At 73.8% G+C, this 15,863-nt stretch overlaps 1 protein-coding gene across 21 annotated transcripts in view; it reads right to left on the reverse strand.

The window, feature by feature from the left end:
* Positions 1 to 15,863, reverse strand: part of PLEC (plectin) — a 198,268-nt gene that overhangs the window by 75,367 nt on the left and 107,038 nt on the right. For 18 of the 21 annotated variants that reach the window (XM_089775874.1, XM_089775873.1, XM_089775876.1 and 15 more), the window contains one exon: positions 2,507 to 2,568. In XM_089775874.1, coding sequence (XP_089632000.1) covers positions 2,507 to 2,568 — 62 coding nt within the window. Of the gene's footprint in view, positions 1 to 2,506; positions 2,569 to 5,213; positions 5,458 to 15,863 lie in introns of those variants that run through there. The other 3 variants (XM_089775891.1, XM_089775890.1, XM_089775888.1) reach the window with 1 other exon arrangement.

Raw genomic sequence — 15,863 nt, forward strand, 5'->3', positions numbered from 1 at the left:
TCCGTGCCCTCGGCCGGGCGTTACGGGGCGGGCGTTACGGGGCGGGTCCCTGCCCTCGGCCGGGCGTTACGGGCCGGGCATTACAGGGCAGGTCCCTGCCCTCGGCCGGGCGTTACGGGCCGGGCGTTACGGGGCGGGTCCCTGCCCTCGGCCGGGCGTTACGGGGCGGGTCCCTGCCCTCGGCCGGGCGTTACGGGCCGGGCGTTACGGGGCGGGTCCCTGCCCTCGGCCGGGCGTTACGGGGCGGGTCCCTGCCCTCGGCCGGGCGTTACGGGGCGGGCGTTACGGGGCGGGTCCCTGCCCTCGGCCGGGCGTTACGGGGTGGGCGTTACGGGGCGGGTCCCTGCCCTCGGCCGGGCGTTACGGGCCGGGCGTTACGGGGCGGGCGTTACGGGGTGGGTCCCTGCCCTCGGCCGGGCGTTACGGGGCGGGCGTTACGGGGCGGGTCCCTGCCCTCGGCCGGGCGTTACGGGGTGGGCGTTACGGGGCGGGTCCCTGCCCTCGGCCGGGCGTTACGGGCCGGGCGTTACGGGGCGGGCGTTACGGGGTGGGTCCCTGCCCTCGGCCGGGCGTTACGGGGCGGGCGTTACGGGGCGGGTCCCTGCCCTCGGCCGGGCGTTACGGGGCGGGCGTTACGGGGCGGGTCCCTGCCCTCGGCCGGGCGTTACGGGCCAGGCGTTACTGGGCGGGTCCCTGCCCTCGGCCGGGCGTTACGGGGCGGGCGTTACGGGGCGGGTCCCTGCCCTCGGCCGGGCGTTACGGGCCGGGCGTTACGGGGCGGGCGTTACGGGGCGGGTCCCTGCCCTCGGCCGGGCGTTACGGGCCGGGCGTTACGGGGCGGGCATTACGGGGCGGGTCCCTGCCCTCGGCCGGGCGTTACGGGCCGGGCGTTACGGGGCGGGCGTTACGGGGCGGGTCCCTGCCCTCGGCCGGGCGTTACGGGCCGGGCGTTACGGGGCGGGTCCCTGCCCTCGGCCGGGCGTTACGGGGCGGGTCCCTGCCCTCGGCCGGGCGTTACGGGCCGGGCGTTACGGGGCGGGTCCCTGCCCTCGGCCGGGCGTTACGGGCCGGGCGTTACGGGGCGGGCATTACGGGGCGGGTCCCTGCCCTCGGCCGGGCGTTACGGGCCGGGCGTTACGGGGCGGGTCCCTGCCCTCGGCCGGGCGTTACGGGGCGGGTCCCTGCCCTCGGCCGGGCGTTACGGGGAGGGCGTTACGGGGCGGGTCCCTGCCCTCGGCCGGGCGTTACGGGCCGGGCGTTACTGGGTGGGTCCCTGCCCTCGGCCGGGCGTTACGGGGCGGGCGTTACGGGGCGGGTCCCTGCCCTCGGCCGGGCGTTACGGGCCGGGCGTTACTGGGCGGGTCCCTGCCCTCGGCCGGGCGTTACGGGGCGGGCGTTACGGGGCGGGCGTTACGGGGCGGGTCCCTGCCCTCGGCCGGGCGTTACGGGCCGGGCGTTACGGGCCGGGCGTTACTGGGTGGGTCCCTGCCCTCGGCCGGGCGTTACGGGGCGGGCGTTACGGGGCAGGTCCCTGCCCTCGGCCGGGCGTTACGGGTTCTTGTGCCTGCCCACGGCCCTTGCTGCTGCTGAGTGCCAGCCCATGCCCGTTTCGCCCCGCCGGGCAGCAGGACGGGCCCAAGCGGAGCCACAGGGCCCTGGCTGGGGCCATTGCAGTCTCCATGGTGGGAGACACAAGAGCCGGTGCCTGGCGGGGGCAGCAGGCGCCGGATCTGAGGACGCTGCCGACACCGCCCGGAAAGTTCCCTTCTCGGCGGGGCTGGAGCACAATCAGCCATTGAGCGCCGGCCGCGGGGCAGGGCAGCCTGTGGGAGGGGAGGCAGCCGGCCAGCTCTGCCGGGCACCGGCCTGCCCTCCAGGCATGGGCAGAGCCGCGCCTGCTCCTGCGCGGGGGCCGAGCACTGGCCCCCTCCGCCATCCCCGCCCCTGCCGCCCTCTGCGGCCTGCCAGCTCCTGCCACGCGCCCGGGGCAGGGCCGCTGTGCCAGCTGGGATGGGGCTGCAGGTTCCATCTAGGGCAGCGGGCGCGCCTGCCCCGACCTAGCACAGCCAGCCCCTGCCCCGTCATCCTGCAGCTCCCCCCCCATGGCCTGCCCTTCCAGCCCAGGCCCCGGGGGCGGGGCCACAGCAGGCGGGGGCGGGGCCTGGCTCTAAGTAGTGTCAGCCAGACGGGAGGGGCTGGGCCCATGATGGAGAGCCCTTCTCGGGGGCCGAGGGCTAGGGCTCCTTCCAGGGCTGTCTGGCCTGAGAGCCACCCCGGGAAAGGGCTGGCTCCCCCTTGGGGTGAATTGCCACCCGGGGAACTGGGCCTGCAAGCAACGCCACGCCCCTTTTCCCCTCCTGCCCCCTCTGGTCCGCAGGTCACACCCCCAATCCTGCAGCAGTGAGTTCCACAGGCTAACAGGGCACTGCCTGTTAACGCTGCGACCAGTCACCCTGCTGCCCCGCCCACTGCAGACAGGCCACGCCCCTGCCTGGGGGCTCCTTACCTTGATGAGGTGCTTGTTGACCCATTTGGTGAAGGTTTTTTTCTGGACCCGATCTCGCTCATCTGCAAGAGAGGGGCACCCGGGTCAGAGGTCACAGAGGCTCGCACAGCCTGGGGGGGCGGGGCCAGATCTCGGGGGGCGGAGCTCAGCCCAGGCAGGAAGGGGCCTGACTCACCCGTGCCAAGGGGAAGGAAACGGTTACGGTGACTCATGCGCCCCCCGCCTGCGCCCCATGCCCAGCCCTGGCACGCGAGGAGCCGCCCCACGGGCAAGGCCCCGGCCCCGCCGAGCACAGCAACCGGCTGCCTCCTCAGCCCAACTGGCCCTGCCCCACAGCGCCCCCAGAGCCGCCCCCGAGCCCCACTCGCTGCAGGGCTGAGCCCCCCGGAGCCAGCAAACAAGGCTCGGACCCCTGGCCCTGCCCCACAGCGCCCTCAGAGCCGCCCCCGAGCCCCACTCGCTGCAGGGCTGAGCCCCCCGGAGCCAGCAAACAAGGCTCGGACCCCTGGCCCTGCCCCACAGCGCCCTCAGAGCCGCCCCCGAGCCCCACTCGCTGCAGGGCTGAGCCCCCCGGAGCCAGCAAACAAGGCTCGGACCCCTGGCCCTGCCCCACAGCGCCCCCAGAGCCGCCCCCGAGCCCCACTCGCTGCAGGGCTGAGCCCCCCGGAGCCAGCAAACAAGGCTCGGACCCCTGGCCATGCCCCACAGCGCCCCCAGAGCCGCCCCTGAGCCCCACTCGCTGCAGGGCTGAGCCCCCCGGAGCCAGCAAACGAGGCTCGGACCCCTGGCCCTGCGCACAGCCCGGGGGGCAGGCCAGCGGTGGGGGAGGGACGGGGATAAAACGCCGCCTTGTCCCAGGTGCACTGCCCCCCCCACACACACACGTGGGTTCCACGTGTCGGGGACCCGCCCGTGCAGCTCCTAGTGCCCGGGGCCAGAGCTGGGCCGGGAGGGGCCGGCAGGCGTGTGGTGCTGGGGGGGGCCATGGACACGCCCCTGCAGCTCCGCTCCAGCTGGGCCCTCCCAGACTTGCGGGAGCAAGGGGCCAATTACGCCCCAGACACTTCTCTTACCCCCCATTCCAGCCTGGGCGGGGCAGGAAGTGCCCCTCCCACACCAGCGCTGCCTGGGGGGCGGGTACAGAGCCAGCAGGGACCCCCACAGGACACCGACCGCACAGAGCCCCCAGCACGCTCCAGCAGGGCCCCAAAGCGTACCTATGGCTGGAGGGCAGGGACAGCCCAGCCCCCCGTTAACCCCCGGCACAGCCCCCCCGGCACAGCCCAGCCCCCCATGCGCCCCCGGCACAGCCCCCCCCAGGCACAGCCCAGCCCCCAATGCGCCCCCGGCACAGCCCCCCCAGGCACAGCCCAGCCCCCAATGCGCCCCCGGCACTGGCCCCCACAGGCACAGCCCAGCCCCCCATGCGCCCCCGGCACAGCCCCCCCAGGCACAGCCCCGCCCCCAATGCGCCCCGGCACTGGCCCCCACAGGCACAGCCCAGCCCCCCATGCGCCCCCGGCACAGCCCCCCCCAGGCACAGCCCAGCCCCCAATGCGCCCCCGGCCCAGCCCCCCCAGGCACAGCCCAGCCCCCCATGCGCCCCCGGCACTGGCCCCCACAGGCACAGCCCAGCCCAGCCCCCCATGCGCCCCCAGCACAGCCCCCCCCAGGCACAGCCCAGCCCCCCATGCGCCCCCGGCACAGCCCCCCCCCAGGAACAGCCCAGCCCCCCCCATGGGCCCCCGGCCCAGCCCCCCCCCAGGCACAGCCCATGGGCCCCTGGCCCAGCCCCCCCCAGGCACAGCCCAGCCCCCCATGCACTCCCGGCACAGCCCCCCCAGGCACAGCCCCCCATGGGCCCCGGCACTGGCCCCCACAGGCACAGCCCAGCCCAGCCCCCCATGCGCCCCCGGCAGAGCCCCCCAGGCACAGCTCCCCCCAGGCACAGCCCAGCCCCCCATGCACCCCCGGCCCAGCCCCCCCAGGCACAGCCCAGCCCCCATGGGCCCCCGGCACTGGCCCCCACAGGCACAGCCCAGCCCCCCCATCCTATGTCCCCCTGGAACTGCCCGGAACCACCTACATTGCAGACCGCCCCGCATTGCCCCCGTCACAACCCAGCGCCTCATGTCTCCTCCAGGCCCAACCCAACCTCCCACGTGCCCCCCCGGCACTGCCCAGACCCCCCGGCATTGCAGAACACCCTGCATTCCCCCCAGCACAGCACAGCACCCCATGTCTCCCCCCAGACACAGCCCAGCCCCCCATCCTATGCCCCCCCGGCACTGCCCAGACCCCCCTGCATTCCCCCCAGCACAGCCCAGCCCCCCCATCCTATGCCCCCCCAGCACTGCCCAGACCCCCCCGCATTCCCCCCAGCACAGCACCCCATGTCTCCCCCCAGCACAGCCCAGCCCCCATCCTATGCCCCCCGGCACTGCCCAGACCCCCCTGCATTCCCCCCAGCACAGCCCAGCCCCCCATCCTATGCCCCCCCAGCACTGCCCAGACCCCCCCGCATTCCCCCCAGCACAGCACCCCATGTCTCCCCCCCAGCACAGCCCAGCCCCCATCCTATGCCCCCGGCACTGCCCAGACCCCCCCGCATTCCCCCCAGCACAGCCCAGCCCCCCAATGTCTCCCGTCACAGCACGGTCCCCTGGCTCAGCCCAGCGCCCAGGGCCCGGCGGCAGCAGCTCGGTACCTTTCTTGCCCTCGGTGGCCCTCAGCACGGCCAGGTAGAGATTCTCCTCTGGGGCGTCCAGATCCAGGCTGCGCAGCTGCTGCCTGGCCATGGCCCCGGCCCTGTGCCCCCCGCAGCGCCCGGGCAACTCTCCCCGCTCCGGCTCCAGCCGCTCTGCCCCACGGTGCCAGGCCTGGCCCGCTCTCCCGACTCCTCCTCCCGCAGCCGGGCGGGGGCTCCCCGCCCAGAGCCAGGGCACAGCCCTGCCTGCCACAGCCAGGAAACCTCCCGCGCAGCCCGGCCTCCGGCGCGTAACCCTTTCCTGGCCCGGCGAGGGGGAGGGGTGCGGGGGGGCAGAGCTGGGCCCGGGCTGGGCCGGGGGAGGGGTGCGGGGGGGCAGAGCTGGGCCCGGGCTGGCCCGGGGGAGGGGTGCGGGGGGGAGCAGGGCTGGGCCCGGGCTGGGCCGGGGGAGGGGTGCGGGGGGGCAGAGCTGGGCCCGGGCTGGGCCGGGGGAGGGGTGCGGGGGGGGCAGGGCTGGGCCCGGGCTGGGCCGGGGGAGGGGTGCGGGGGGGCAGAGCTGGGCCCGGGCTGGGCCGGGGGAGGGGTGCAGGGGGGCAGAGCTGGGCCCGGGCTGGGCCGGGGGAGGGGTGCGGGGGGGCAGAGCTGGGCCCGGGCTGGGCCGGGGGAGGGGTGCAGGGGGGCAGAGCGCTCTCCCAGCCACGCCCCAGGGAGCCAGCCCCCGGGTGCGGCAGGGACCTTGCGCGCCGGGGCCGGCCGCGTGGCTGCACCGTGACTCACCGGGCCGGGGCCGCACCCTGCTCCCGGCAGGAAGCTCCCGGCCCAGGCTCCGCCGGGGGCAGCTACCCGCGTCCCACACACCCCCTGCACCACAGCCCCCCACCCCGCCCAGCGCCCAGCGCCCGGCCCCCCCTCGGTCGGAGCCCACCAGCCCCAGCACCTCAGGGCTCGGGGCAGCCAGGCCTGGGTGGGGGCAGGGGGCGGGGGGGCAGCCGGGCCTGAGTGGGGGGGGAGAAGAGGGGAGGCGGGGGGGCAGCCGGGCCTGGGTGGGGGGGGAGAAGAGGGGAGGCGGGGGGGCAGCCGGGCCTGGGTGGGGGGGGAGAAGAGGGGAGGCGGGGGGCAGCCGGGCCTGGGGGGGGGAGAAGAGGGGAGGCGGGGGGCAGCCGGGCCTGGGTGGGGGGGGAGAAGAGGGGAGGCGGGGGGGCAGCCGGGCCTGGGGGGGGGGAGAAGAGGGGAGGCGGGGGGGCAGCCGGGCCTGGGTGGGGGGGAGAAGAGGGGAGGCGGGGGGGCAGCTGGGCCTGGGGGGGGGGAGAAGAGGGGAGGCGGGGGGGCAGCCGGGCCTGGGGGGGGGAGAAGAGGGGAGGCGGGGGGGCAGCCGGGCCTGGGTGGGGGGGAGAAGAGGGGAGGCGGGGGGGCAGCCGGGCCTGGGTGGGGGGGGGGGCAGCCGGGCCTGGGTGGGGGCGGGGGGGCAGCCGGGCCTGGGGGGGGGGGGGGAGAAGAGGGGAGGCGGGGGGCAGCCGGGCCTGGGTGGGGGCTGGGGGGCAGCCGGGCCTGGGCGGAAGGGGGGCACCCAGGCCCCCAGCCCCCCACCAGGACCCGCCAGGCCCGGCCCGTCCTGCTTGCGCTCCGGGTGTGGCCGCTGGGAAATCACAGCAGGGCCCTGCTGAGCGTCTCCGCGCTGCACCCCCAGGCCCCGGCTCCGGGCACAGGAACCGCCAGCAGCCCCGGCCGGGCAGGGCCGAGGGGGCAAAGGGCAGGAACAGCTGGATGCTGGCTCCAGCTGCCCCACCCCCGCGTCCTAGGCTGCCCGGGACCCGCGCTTTGCAGGGGCGGGGCGGGGCGGGGCCGTGGGAGCAGAATGCGCCTGCAACGGCTCCTCACCGCAGCCACTTCCCAGCCACCGACACGTGGAGCAACGAGCCACCGGCCGGCTGACGCCAGCCCCCCCCCCCCCCCCCCCCCCCCCCGGCCAGGGCCAGCGGGCTGCTCAGCCTGCCCGCACCTCGGCCGCCAGCCGCTTCCCGAGGAGCGCTGCCTCGGGAGCGGGGGGGGGGGGAGCTCCCAGCAGGGGGCTCTGGGGGCAGCAGAGCAGGGCGGGGCACTGGTTGGGGGCAGAGCCCAGCAGGGGGCGCTGGGGCAGCAGAGCAGGGCGGGGCACTGGTTGGGGGAGAGCCCAGCAGGGGGCTCTGGGGGCAGCAGAGCAGGGCGGGGCACTGGTTGGGGGAGAGCCCAGCAGGGGGCGCTGGGGGCAGCAGAGCAGGACGGGGCACTGGTTGGGGGAGAGCCCAGCAGGGGGCTCTGGGGGCAGCAGAGCAGGGCGGGGCACTGGTTGGGGGGAGAGCCCAGCAGGGGGCGCTGGGGCAGCAGAGCAGGGCGGGGCACTGGTTGGGGGGAGAGCCCAGCAGGGGGCGCTGGGGCAGCAGAGCAGGGCGGGGCACTGGTGGGGGGGAGAGCCCAGCAGGGGGCGCTGGGGCAGCAGAGCAGGGCGGGGCACTGGTTGGGGGAGAGCCCAGCAGGGGGCTCTGGGGGCAGCAGAGCAGGGCGGGGCACTGGTTGGGGGGAGAGCCCAGCAGGGGGCGCTGGGGCAGCAGAGCAGGGCGGGGCACTGGTTGGGGGCAGAGCCCAGCAGGGGGCGCTGGGGCAGCAGAGCAGGGCGGGGCACTGGTTGGGGGGAGAGCCCAGCAGGGGGCTCTGGGGGCAGCAGAGCAGGGCGGGGCACTGGTTGGAGGGGAGCCCAGCAGGGGGCTCTGGGGGCAGCAGAGCAGGGCGGGGCACTGGTTGGGGGAGAGCCCAGCAGGGGGCGCTGGGGAAGCAGAGCAGGGCGGGGCACTGGTTGGAGGGGAGCCCAGCAGGGGGCTCTGGGGGCAGCAGAGCAGGGCGGGGCACTGGTTGGGGGGAGAGCCCAGCAGGGGGCGCTGGGGGCAGCAGAGCAGGGCGGGGCACTGGTTGGGGGGAGAGCCCAGCAGGGGGCGCTGGGGAAGCAGAGCAGGGCGGGGCACTGGTTGGGGGGAGAGCCCAGCAGGGGGCGCTGGGGCAGCAGAGCAGGGCGGGGCACTGGTTGGGGGAGAGCCCAGCAGGGGGCGCTGGGGCAGCAGAGCAGGGCGGGGCACTGGTTGGGGGGAGAGCCCAGCAGGGGGCTCTGGGGGCAGCAGAGCAGGGCGGGGCACTGGTTGGAGGGGAGCCCAGCAGGGGGCGCTGGGGAAGCAGAGCAGGGCGGGGCACTGGTTGGGGGGAGAGCCCAGCAGGGGGCGCTGGGGAAGCAGAGCAGGGCGGGGCACTGGTTGGGGGGAGAGCCCAGCAGGGGGCGCTGGGGAAGCAGAGCAGGGCGGGGCACTGGTTGGGGGGAGAGCCCAGCAGGGGGCGCTGGGGAAGCAGAGCAGGGCGGGGCACTGGTTGGGGGCAGAGCCCAGCAGGGGGCGCTGGGGAAGCAGAGCAGGGTGGGGCACTGGTTGGGGGGAGAGCCCAGCAGGGGGCTCTGGGGGCAGCAGAGCAGGGCGGGGCACTGGTTGGAGGGGAGCCCAGCAGGGGGCGCTGGGGGCAGCAGAGCAGGGCGGGGCACTGGTTGGGGGGAGAGCCCAGCAGGGGGCGCTGGGGAAGCAGAGCAGGGCGGGGCACTGGTTGGGGGAGAGCCCAGCAGGGAGCGCTGGGGCAGCAGAGCAGGGCGGGGCACTGGTTGGGGGGAGAGCCCAGCAGGGGGCGCTGGGGAAGCAGAGCAGGGTGGGGCACTGGTTGGGGGGAGAGCCCAGCAGGGGGCGCTGGGGGCAGCAGAGCAGGGCGGGGCACTGGTTGGGGGGAGAGCCCAGCAGGGGGCGCTGGGGCAGCAGAGCAGGGCGGGGCACTGGTTGGGGGGAGAGCCCAGCAGGGGGCGCTGGGGCAGCAGAGCAGGGCGGGGCACTGGTTGGAGGGGAGCCCAGCAGGGGGCTCTGGGGGCAGCAGAGCAGGGCGGGGCACTGGTTGGGGGGAGAGCCCAGCAGGGGGCGCTGGGGAAGCAGAGCAGGGCGGGGCACTGGTTGGAGGGGAGCCCAGCAGGGGGCTCTGGGGGCAGCAGAGCAGGGCGGGGCACTGGTTGGGGGGAGAGCCCAGCAGGGGGCGCTGGGGGCAGCAGAGCAGGGCGGGGCACTGGTTGGGGGGAGAGCCCAGCAGGGGGCGCTGGGGAAGCAGAGCAGGGCGGGGCACTGGTTGGGGGGAGAGCCCAGCAGGGGGCGCTGGGGCAGCAGAGCAGGGCGGGGCACTGGTTGGGGGGAGAGCCCAGCAGGGGGCGCTGGGGCAGCAGAGCAGGGCGGGGCACTGGTTGGGGGGAGAGCCCAGCAGGGGGCTCTGGGGGCAGCAGAGCAGGGCGGGGCACTGGTTGGAGGGGAGCCCAGCAGGGGGCGCTGGGGCAGCAGAGCAGGGCGGGGCACTGGTTGGAGGGGAGCCCAGCAGGGGGCGCTGGGGCAGCAGAGCAGGGCGGGGCACTGGTTGGAGGGGAGCCCAGCAGGGGGCGCTGGGGAAGCAGAGCAGGGCGGGGCACTGGTTGGGGGGAGAGCCCAGCAGGGGGCGTTGGGGAAGCAGAGCAGGGCGGGGCACTGGTTGGAGGGGAGCCCAGCAGGGGGCGCTGGGGGCAGCAGAGCAGGGCGGGGCACTGGTTGGGGGGAGAGCCCAGCAGGGGGCGCTGGGGAAGCAGAGCAGGGTGGGGCACTGGTTGGGGGGAGAGCCCAGCAGGGGGCGCTGGGGGCAGCAGAGCAGGGCGGGGCACTGGTTGGGGGGAGAGCCCAGCAGGGGGCTCTGGGGGCAGCAGAGCAGGGCGGGGCACTGGTTGGGGGGAGAGCCCAGCAGGGGGCGCTGGGGAAGCAGAGCAGGGCGGGGCACTGGTTGGGGGGAGAGCCCAGCAGGGGGCGCTGGGGGAAGCAGAGCAGGGCGGGGCACTGGTTGGGGGGGAGCCCAGCAGGGGGCGCTGGGGAAGCAGAGCAGGGCGGGGCACTGGTTGGGGGGAGAGCCCAGCAGGGGGCGCTGGGGCAGCAGAGCAGGGCGGGGCACTGGTTGGGGGAGAGCCCAGCAGGGGGCTCTGGGGGCAGCAGAGCAGGGTGGGGCACTGGTTGGGGGGGAGAGCCCAGCAGGGGGCTCTGGGGGCAGCAGAGCAGGGCGGGGCACTGGTTGGGGGGAGAGCCCAGCAGGGGGCGCTGGGGGCAGCAGAGCAGGACGGGGCACTGGTTGGGGGAGAGCCCAGCAGGGGGCGCTGGGGCAGCAGAGCAGGGCGGGGCACTGGTTGGGGGGAGAGCCCAGCAGGGGGCGCTGGGGAAGCAGAGCAGGGTGGGGCACTGGTTGGGGGGAGAGCCCAGCAGGGGGCGCTGGGGGCAGCAGAGCAGGGCGGGGCACTGGTTGGGGGGAGAGCCCAGCAGGGGGCTCTGGGGGCAGCAGAGCAGGGCGGGGCACTGGTTGGGGGGAGAGCCCAGCAGGGGGCGCTGGGGAAGCAGAGCAGGGCGGGGCACTGGTTGGGGGGGAGCCCAGCAGGGGGCTCTGGGGGCAGCAGAGCAGGGCGGGGCACTGGTTGGGGGGAGAGCCCAGCAGGGGGCGCTGGGGAAGCAGAGCAGGGCGGGGCACTGGTTGGGGGGAGAGCCCAGCAGGGGGCGCTGGGGCAGCAGAGCAGGGCGGGGCACTGGTTGGGGGGAGAGCCCAGCAGGGGGCGCTGGGGGCAGCAGAGCAGGACGGGGCACTGGTTGGGGGGAGAGCCCAGCAGGGGGCGCTGGGGCAGCAGAGCAGGGCGGGGCACTGGTTGGGGGGAGAGCCCAGCAGGGGGCGCTGGGGCAGCAGAGCAGGGCGGGGCACTGGTTGGGGGGAGAGCCCAGCAGGGGGCGCTGGGGGCAGCAGAGCAGGGCGGGGCACTGGTTGGAGGGGAGCCCAGCAGGGGGCGCTGGGGCAGCAGAGCAGGGCGGGGCACTGGTTGGAGGGGAGCCCAGCAGGGGGCGCTGGGGCAGCAGAGCAGGGCGGGGCACTGGTTGGAGGGGAGCCCAGCAGGGGGCGCTGGGGAAGCAGAGCAGGGCGGGGCACTGGTTGGGGGGAGAGCCCAGCAGGGGGCGTTGGGGAAGCAGAGCAGGGCGGGGCACTGGTTGGGGGGAGAGCCCAGCAGGGGGCGCTGGGGGCAGCAGAGCAGGGCGGGGCACTGGTTGGGGGGAGAGCCCAGCAGGGGGCGCTGGGGAAGCAGAGCAGGGTGGGGCACTGGTTGGGGGGAGAGCCCAGCAGGGGGCGCTGGGGGCAGCAGAGCAGGGCGGGGCACTGGTTGGGGGGAGAGCCCAGCAGGGGGCTCTGGGGGCAGCAGAGCAGGGCGGGGCACTGGTTGGGGGGAGAGCCCAGCAGGGGGCGCTGGGGAAGCAGAGCAGGGCGGGGCACTGGTTGGGGGGAGAGCCCAGCAGGGGGCGCTGGGGAAGCAGAGCAGGGCGGGGCACTGGTTGGGGGGGAGCCCAGCAGGGGGCGCTGGGGAAGCAGAGCAGGGCGGGGCACTGGTTGGGGGGAGAGCCCAGCAGGGGGCGCTGGGGCAGCAGAGCAGGGCGGGGCACTGGTTGGGGGGAGAGCCCAGCAGGGGGCTCTGGGGGCAGCAGAGCAGGGCGGGGCACTGGTTGGGGGGAGAGCCCAGCAGGGGGCTCTGGGGGCAGCAGAGCAGGGCGGGGCACTGGTTGGGGGGAGAGCCCAGCAGGGGGCGCTGGGGCAGCAGAGCAGGGCGGGGCACTGGTTGGGGGGAGAGCCCAGCAGGGGGCGCTGGGGGCAGCAGAGCAGGACGGGGCACTGGTTGGGGGAGAGCCCAGCAGGGGGCGCTGGGGCAGCAGAGCAGGGCGGGGCACTGGTTGGGGGAGAGCCCAGCAGGGGGCGCTGGGGAAGCAGAGCAGGGTGGGGCACTGGTTGGGGGGAGAGCCCAGCAGGGGGCGCTGGGGGCAGCAGAGCAGGGCGGGGCACTGGTTGGGGGAGAGCCCAGCAGGGGGCTCTGGGGGCAGCAGAGCAGGGCGGGGCACTGGTTGGGGGGAGAGCCCAGCAGGGGGCGCTGGGGAAGCAGAGCAGGGCGGGGCACTGGTTGGGGGGGAGCCCAGCAGGGGGCGCTGGGGGCAGCAGAGCAGGGCGGGGCACTGGTTGGGGGGAGAGCCCAGCAGGGGGCGCTGGGGAAGCAGAGCAGGGCGGGGCACTGGTTGGGGGGAGAGCCCAGCAGGGGGCGCTGGGGCAGCAGAGCAGGGCGGGGCACTGGTTGGGGGGAGAGCCCAGCAGGGGGCGCTGGGGGCAGCAGAGCAGGACGGGGCACTGGTTGGGGGGAGAGCCCAGCAGGGGGCGCTGGGGCAGCAGAGCAGGGCGGGGCACTGGTTGGGGGGAGAGCCCAGCAGGGGGCGCTGGGGAAGCAGAGCAGGGCGGGGCACTGGTTGGGGGGAGAGCCCAGCAGGGGGCGCTGGGGCAGCAGAGCAGGGCGGGGCACTGGTTGGGGGGGAGCCCAGCAGGGGGCGCTGGGGGGCACGGGGTAGGGTATCGACTCCTCTCAGGCCCAGGCACCTCCCCCCGCTAGCAGGGAGCCGGGCCGCCCACCCTGGGGCTAGGAGACCAAGCGGGTCAGGCGCCTGGAGCCAGGAGGGGCCAGCTGATCACTGGGCTGGTCCTGTCTGTTGCCCAGCACCTGCCCCCTATAGCGCCCCCTGCTGGGAAATCCCCCCATCGCAGCCAGCGCCCCGCCCCCCACAGCGCCCCCTGCTGGGAAATCCCCCCATCGCAGCCAGCGCCCCGCCCCCCCACAGCGCCCCCTGCTGGGAAATCCCCCCATCGCAGCCAGCGCCCCGCCCCCCCACAGCGCCCCCTGCTGGGAAATCCCCCCATCGCAGCCAGCGCCCCGCCCCCCACAGCGCCCCCTGCTGGGAAATCCCCCCATCGCAGCCAGCGCCCCGCCCCCCACAGCGCCCCCTGCTGGGAAATCCCCCCATCGCAGCCAGCGCCCCGCCCCCCACAGCGCCCCCTGCTGGGAAATCCCCCCATCGCAGCCAGCGCCCCGCCCCCCCAGCGCCCCCTGCTGGGAGCGCCCCCCCGCCCCCCCACAGCGCCCCCTGCTGGGAAATCCCCCCATCGCAGCCAGCGCCCCGCTCCCCACAGCGCCCCCTGCTGGGAAATCCCCCCATCGCAGCCAGCGCCCCGCTCCCCACAGCGCCCCCTGCTGGGAAATCCCCCCATCGCAGCCAGCGCCCCGCCCCCCACAGCGCCCCCTGCTGGGAAATCCCCCCATCGCAGCCAGCGCCCCGCCCCCCACAGCGCCCCCTGCTGGGAAATCCCCCCATCGCAGCCAGCGCCCCGCCCCCCACAGCGCCCCCTGCTGGGAAATCCCCCCATCGCAGCCAGCGCCCCGCCCCCCACAGCGCCCCCTGCTGGGAAATCCCCCCATCGCAGCCAGCGCCCCGCCCCCCACAGCGCCCCCTGCTGGGAAATCCCCCCATCGCAGCCAGCGCCCCGCCCCCCACAGCGCCCCCTGCTGGGAAATCCCCCCATCGCAGCCAGCGCCCCGCTCCCCACAGCGCCCCCTGCTGGGAAATCCCCCCATCGCAGCCAGCGCCCCGCCCCCCACAGCGCCCCCTGCTGGGAAATCCCCCCATCGCAGCCAGCGCCCCGCCCCCCACAGCGCCCCCTGCTGGGAAATCCCCCCATCGCAGCCAGCGCCCCGCCCCCCACAGCGCCCCCTGCTGGGAGATCCCCGCATCGCAGCCAGCGCCCCGCTCCCCACAGCGCCCCCTGCTGGGATATCTCCCCCATCACAGCCAGCGGCCCGCCCCCCCACCGCGCCCCCTGCTGGGAAATCCCCACCAACCCAGCCAGTGCCTTGCCTGTGTGTGTGCGCGCGTGTGCACATCTGTCTGTGTGTGTGTGTTTGTGTGTGTGTGTGCATCTGTCTGTGTGAGTCTGACTGTGTGTGTTGTGCGCGTCTGACTCTGTGTGTGTGTGTGCGTGCATCTGTCTGTGTGTGTCTGACTCTGTGTGTGTGTGTGCACGTGTCTGACTGTGTGTGTGTGTGCGTGCAGCTGTCTGTGTGTGTCTGTGTGTGTGCGCGCGCGTGCATCTGTCTGTGTGCGTGCATGCATCTGTCTGTGTGTCTGACTGTGTGTGTGCATCTGTCTGTGTGAGTCTGACTGTGTGTGTGTGTGCACGTGTCTGACTCTGTGTGTGTGTGTGCGTGCATCTGTCTGTGTGAGTCTGACTGTGTGTGTGTGTGCACGTGTCTGACTGTGTGTGTGTGTGTGCGTGCATCTGTCTGTGTGTGTCTGACTCTGTGTGTGTGTGTGCACGTGTCTGACTGTGTGTGTGTGTGCGTGCAGCTGTCTGTGTGTGTCTGTGTGTGTGTGTGCGCGCGCGCGCGCATCTGTCTGTGTGCGTGCATGCATCTGTCTGTGTGTCTGACTGTGTGTGTGTGTGCATCTGTCTGTGTGTGTCACTGTGTGTGTGTGTGTGTGTGTGCATCTGTCTGTGTGTGTCTGACTCTGTGTGTGTGTGTGTGTCTGTCTGTGTGTGTTGTGCACGTGTCTGACTCTGTGTGTGTGTGTGTGTGCACGTGTCTGACTCTGTGTGTGTGTGTGTGCGTGCATCTGTCTGTGTGAGTCTGACTGTGTGTGTGTGTGCACGTGTCTGACTCTGTGTGTGTGTGTGCGTGCATCTGTCTGTGTGTGTCTGACTCTGTGTGTGTGTGTGCACGTGTCTGACTGTGTGTGTGTGCGCGTGCAGCTGTCTGTGTGTGTCTGTGTGTGTGTGTGCGCGCGTGCATCTGTCTGTGTGCGTGCATGCATCTGTCTGTGTGTCTGACTGTGTGTGTGTGTGCATCTGTCTGTGTGTGTCACTGTGTGTGTGTGTGTGTGCATCTGTCTGTGTGTGTCTGACTCTGTGTGTGTGTGTGTGTCTGTCTGTGTGTGTTGTGCACGTGTCTGACTCTGTGTGTGTGTGTGTGCATGCATCTGTGTGTGTCTGACTCTGTGTGTGTGTGTGAACGTGTCTGACTGTGTGTGTGTGTGCGTGCATCTGTCTGTGTGTGTCTGACTGTGTGTGTGTGTGCGCGTGCATCTGTCTGTGTGTGTGTGTGCATGCATCTGTCTGTGTGTGTCTGACTGTGTGTGTGTGTGTGCATCTGTCTGTGTGTGTCTGACTGTGTGTGTGTGTGTGTGCATCTGTCTGTGTGTGTCTGACTGTGTGACACTGTGTGTGTGTATGTGCATATCTGTCTGTGTGTCTGACTGTGTGTGTGTGCGCGTATCTGTGTGTGTGTGTCTGACTGCGTGTGTGTATGTGCATATCTATCTGTGTGTGTCTGCATGCCTGATTGTGTATATGTGCATATCTGCGTGTGCGTATCTGTGCTGCCTGCGTCTGTCTGCCTGTGTGTCTGTGCATGTCTGTGGGTGCACGTGCATGCCTCAGTTTCCCTGGGCACTGCTGCACTGTGCATGGGGGGGGCTGGGTGTGACTCACTGGGGAGGTCTCTCCGGGCCTGCGAGCCAGGTGACAGCACATACCACCTGGGGCCCAGGAAACAGGACAAAGCAGGAGACAGGGCAGCCTGGAGGGCAGTGAGCAGTGGCTGGCTGGGGAGAAGGGAGCCGAGCTAGCCTGGGGGGCCGGACGGGGGCCCGGGCCTGGGGCTCTAGGCCCCCCGAACCCCAAGATGGATTGTCCTGA

Source organism: Pelodiscus sinensis, chromosome 2 (assembly GCF_052426305.1).
Source record: "Pelodiscus sinensis isolate ZL-2025 chromosome 2, ASM5242630v1, whole genome shotgun sequence".
In the NCBI taxonomy this organism is placed as follows: Eukaryota; Metazoa; Chordata; order Testudines; family Trionychidae; genus Pelodiscus; species Pelodiscus sinensis.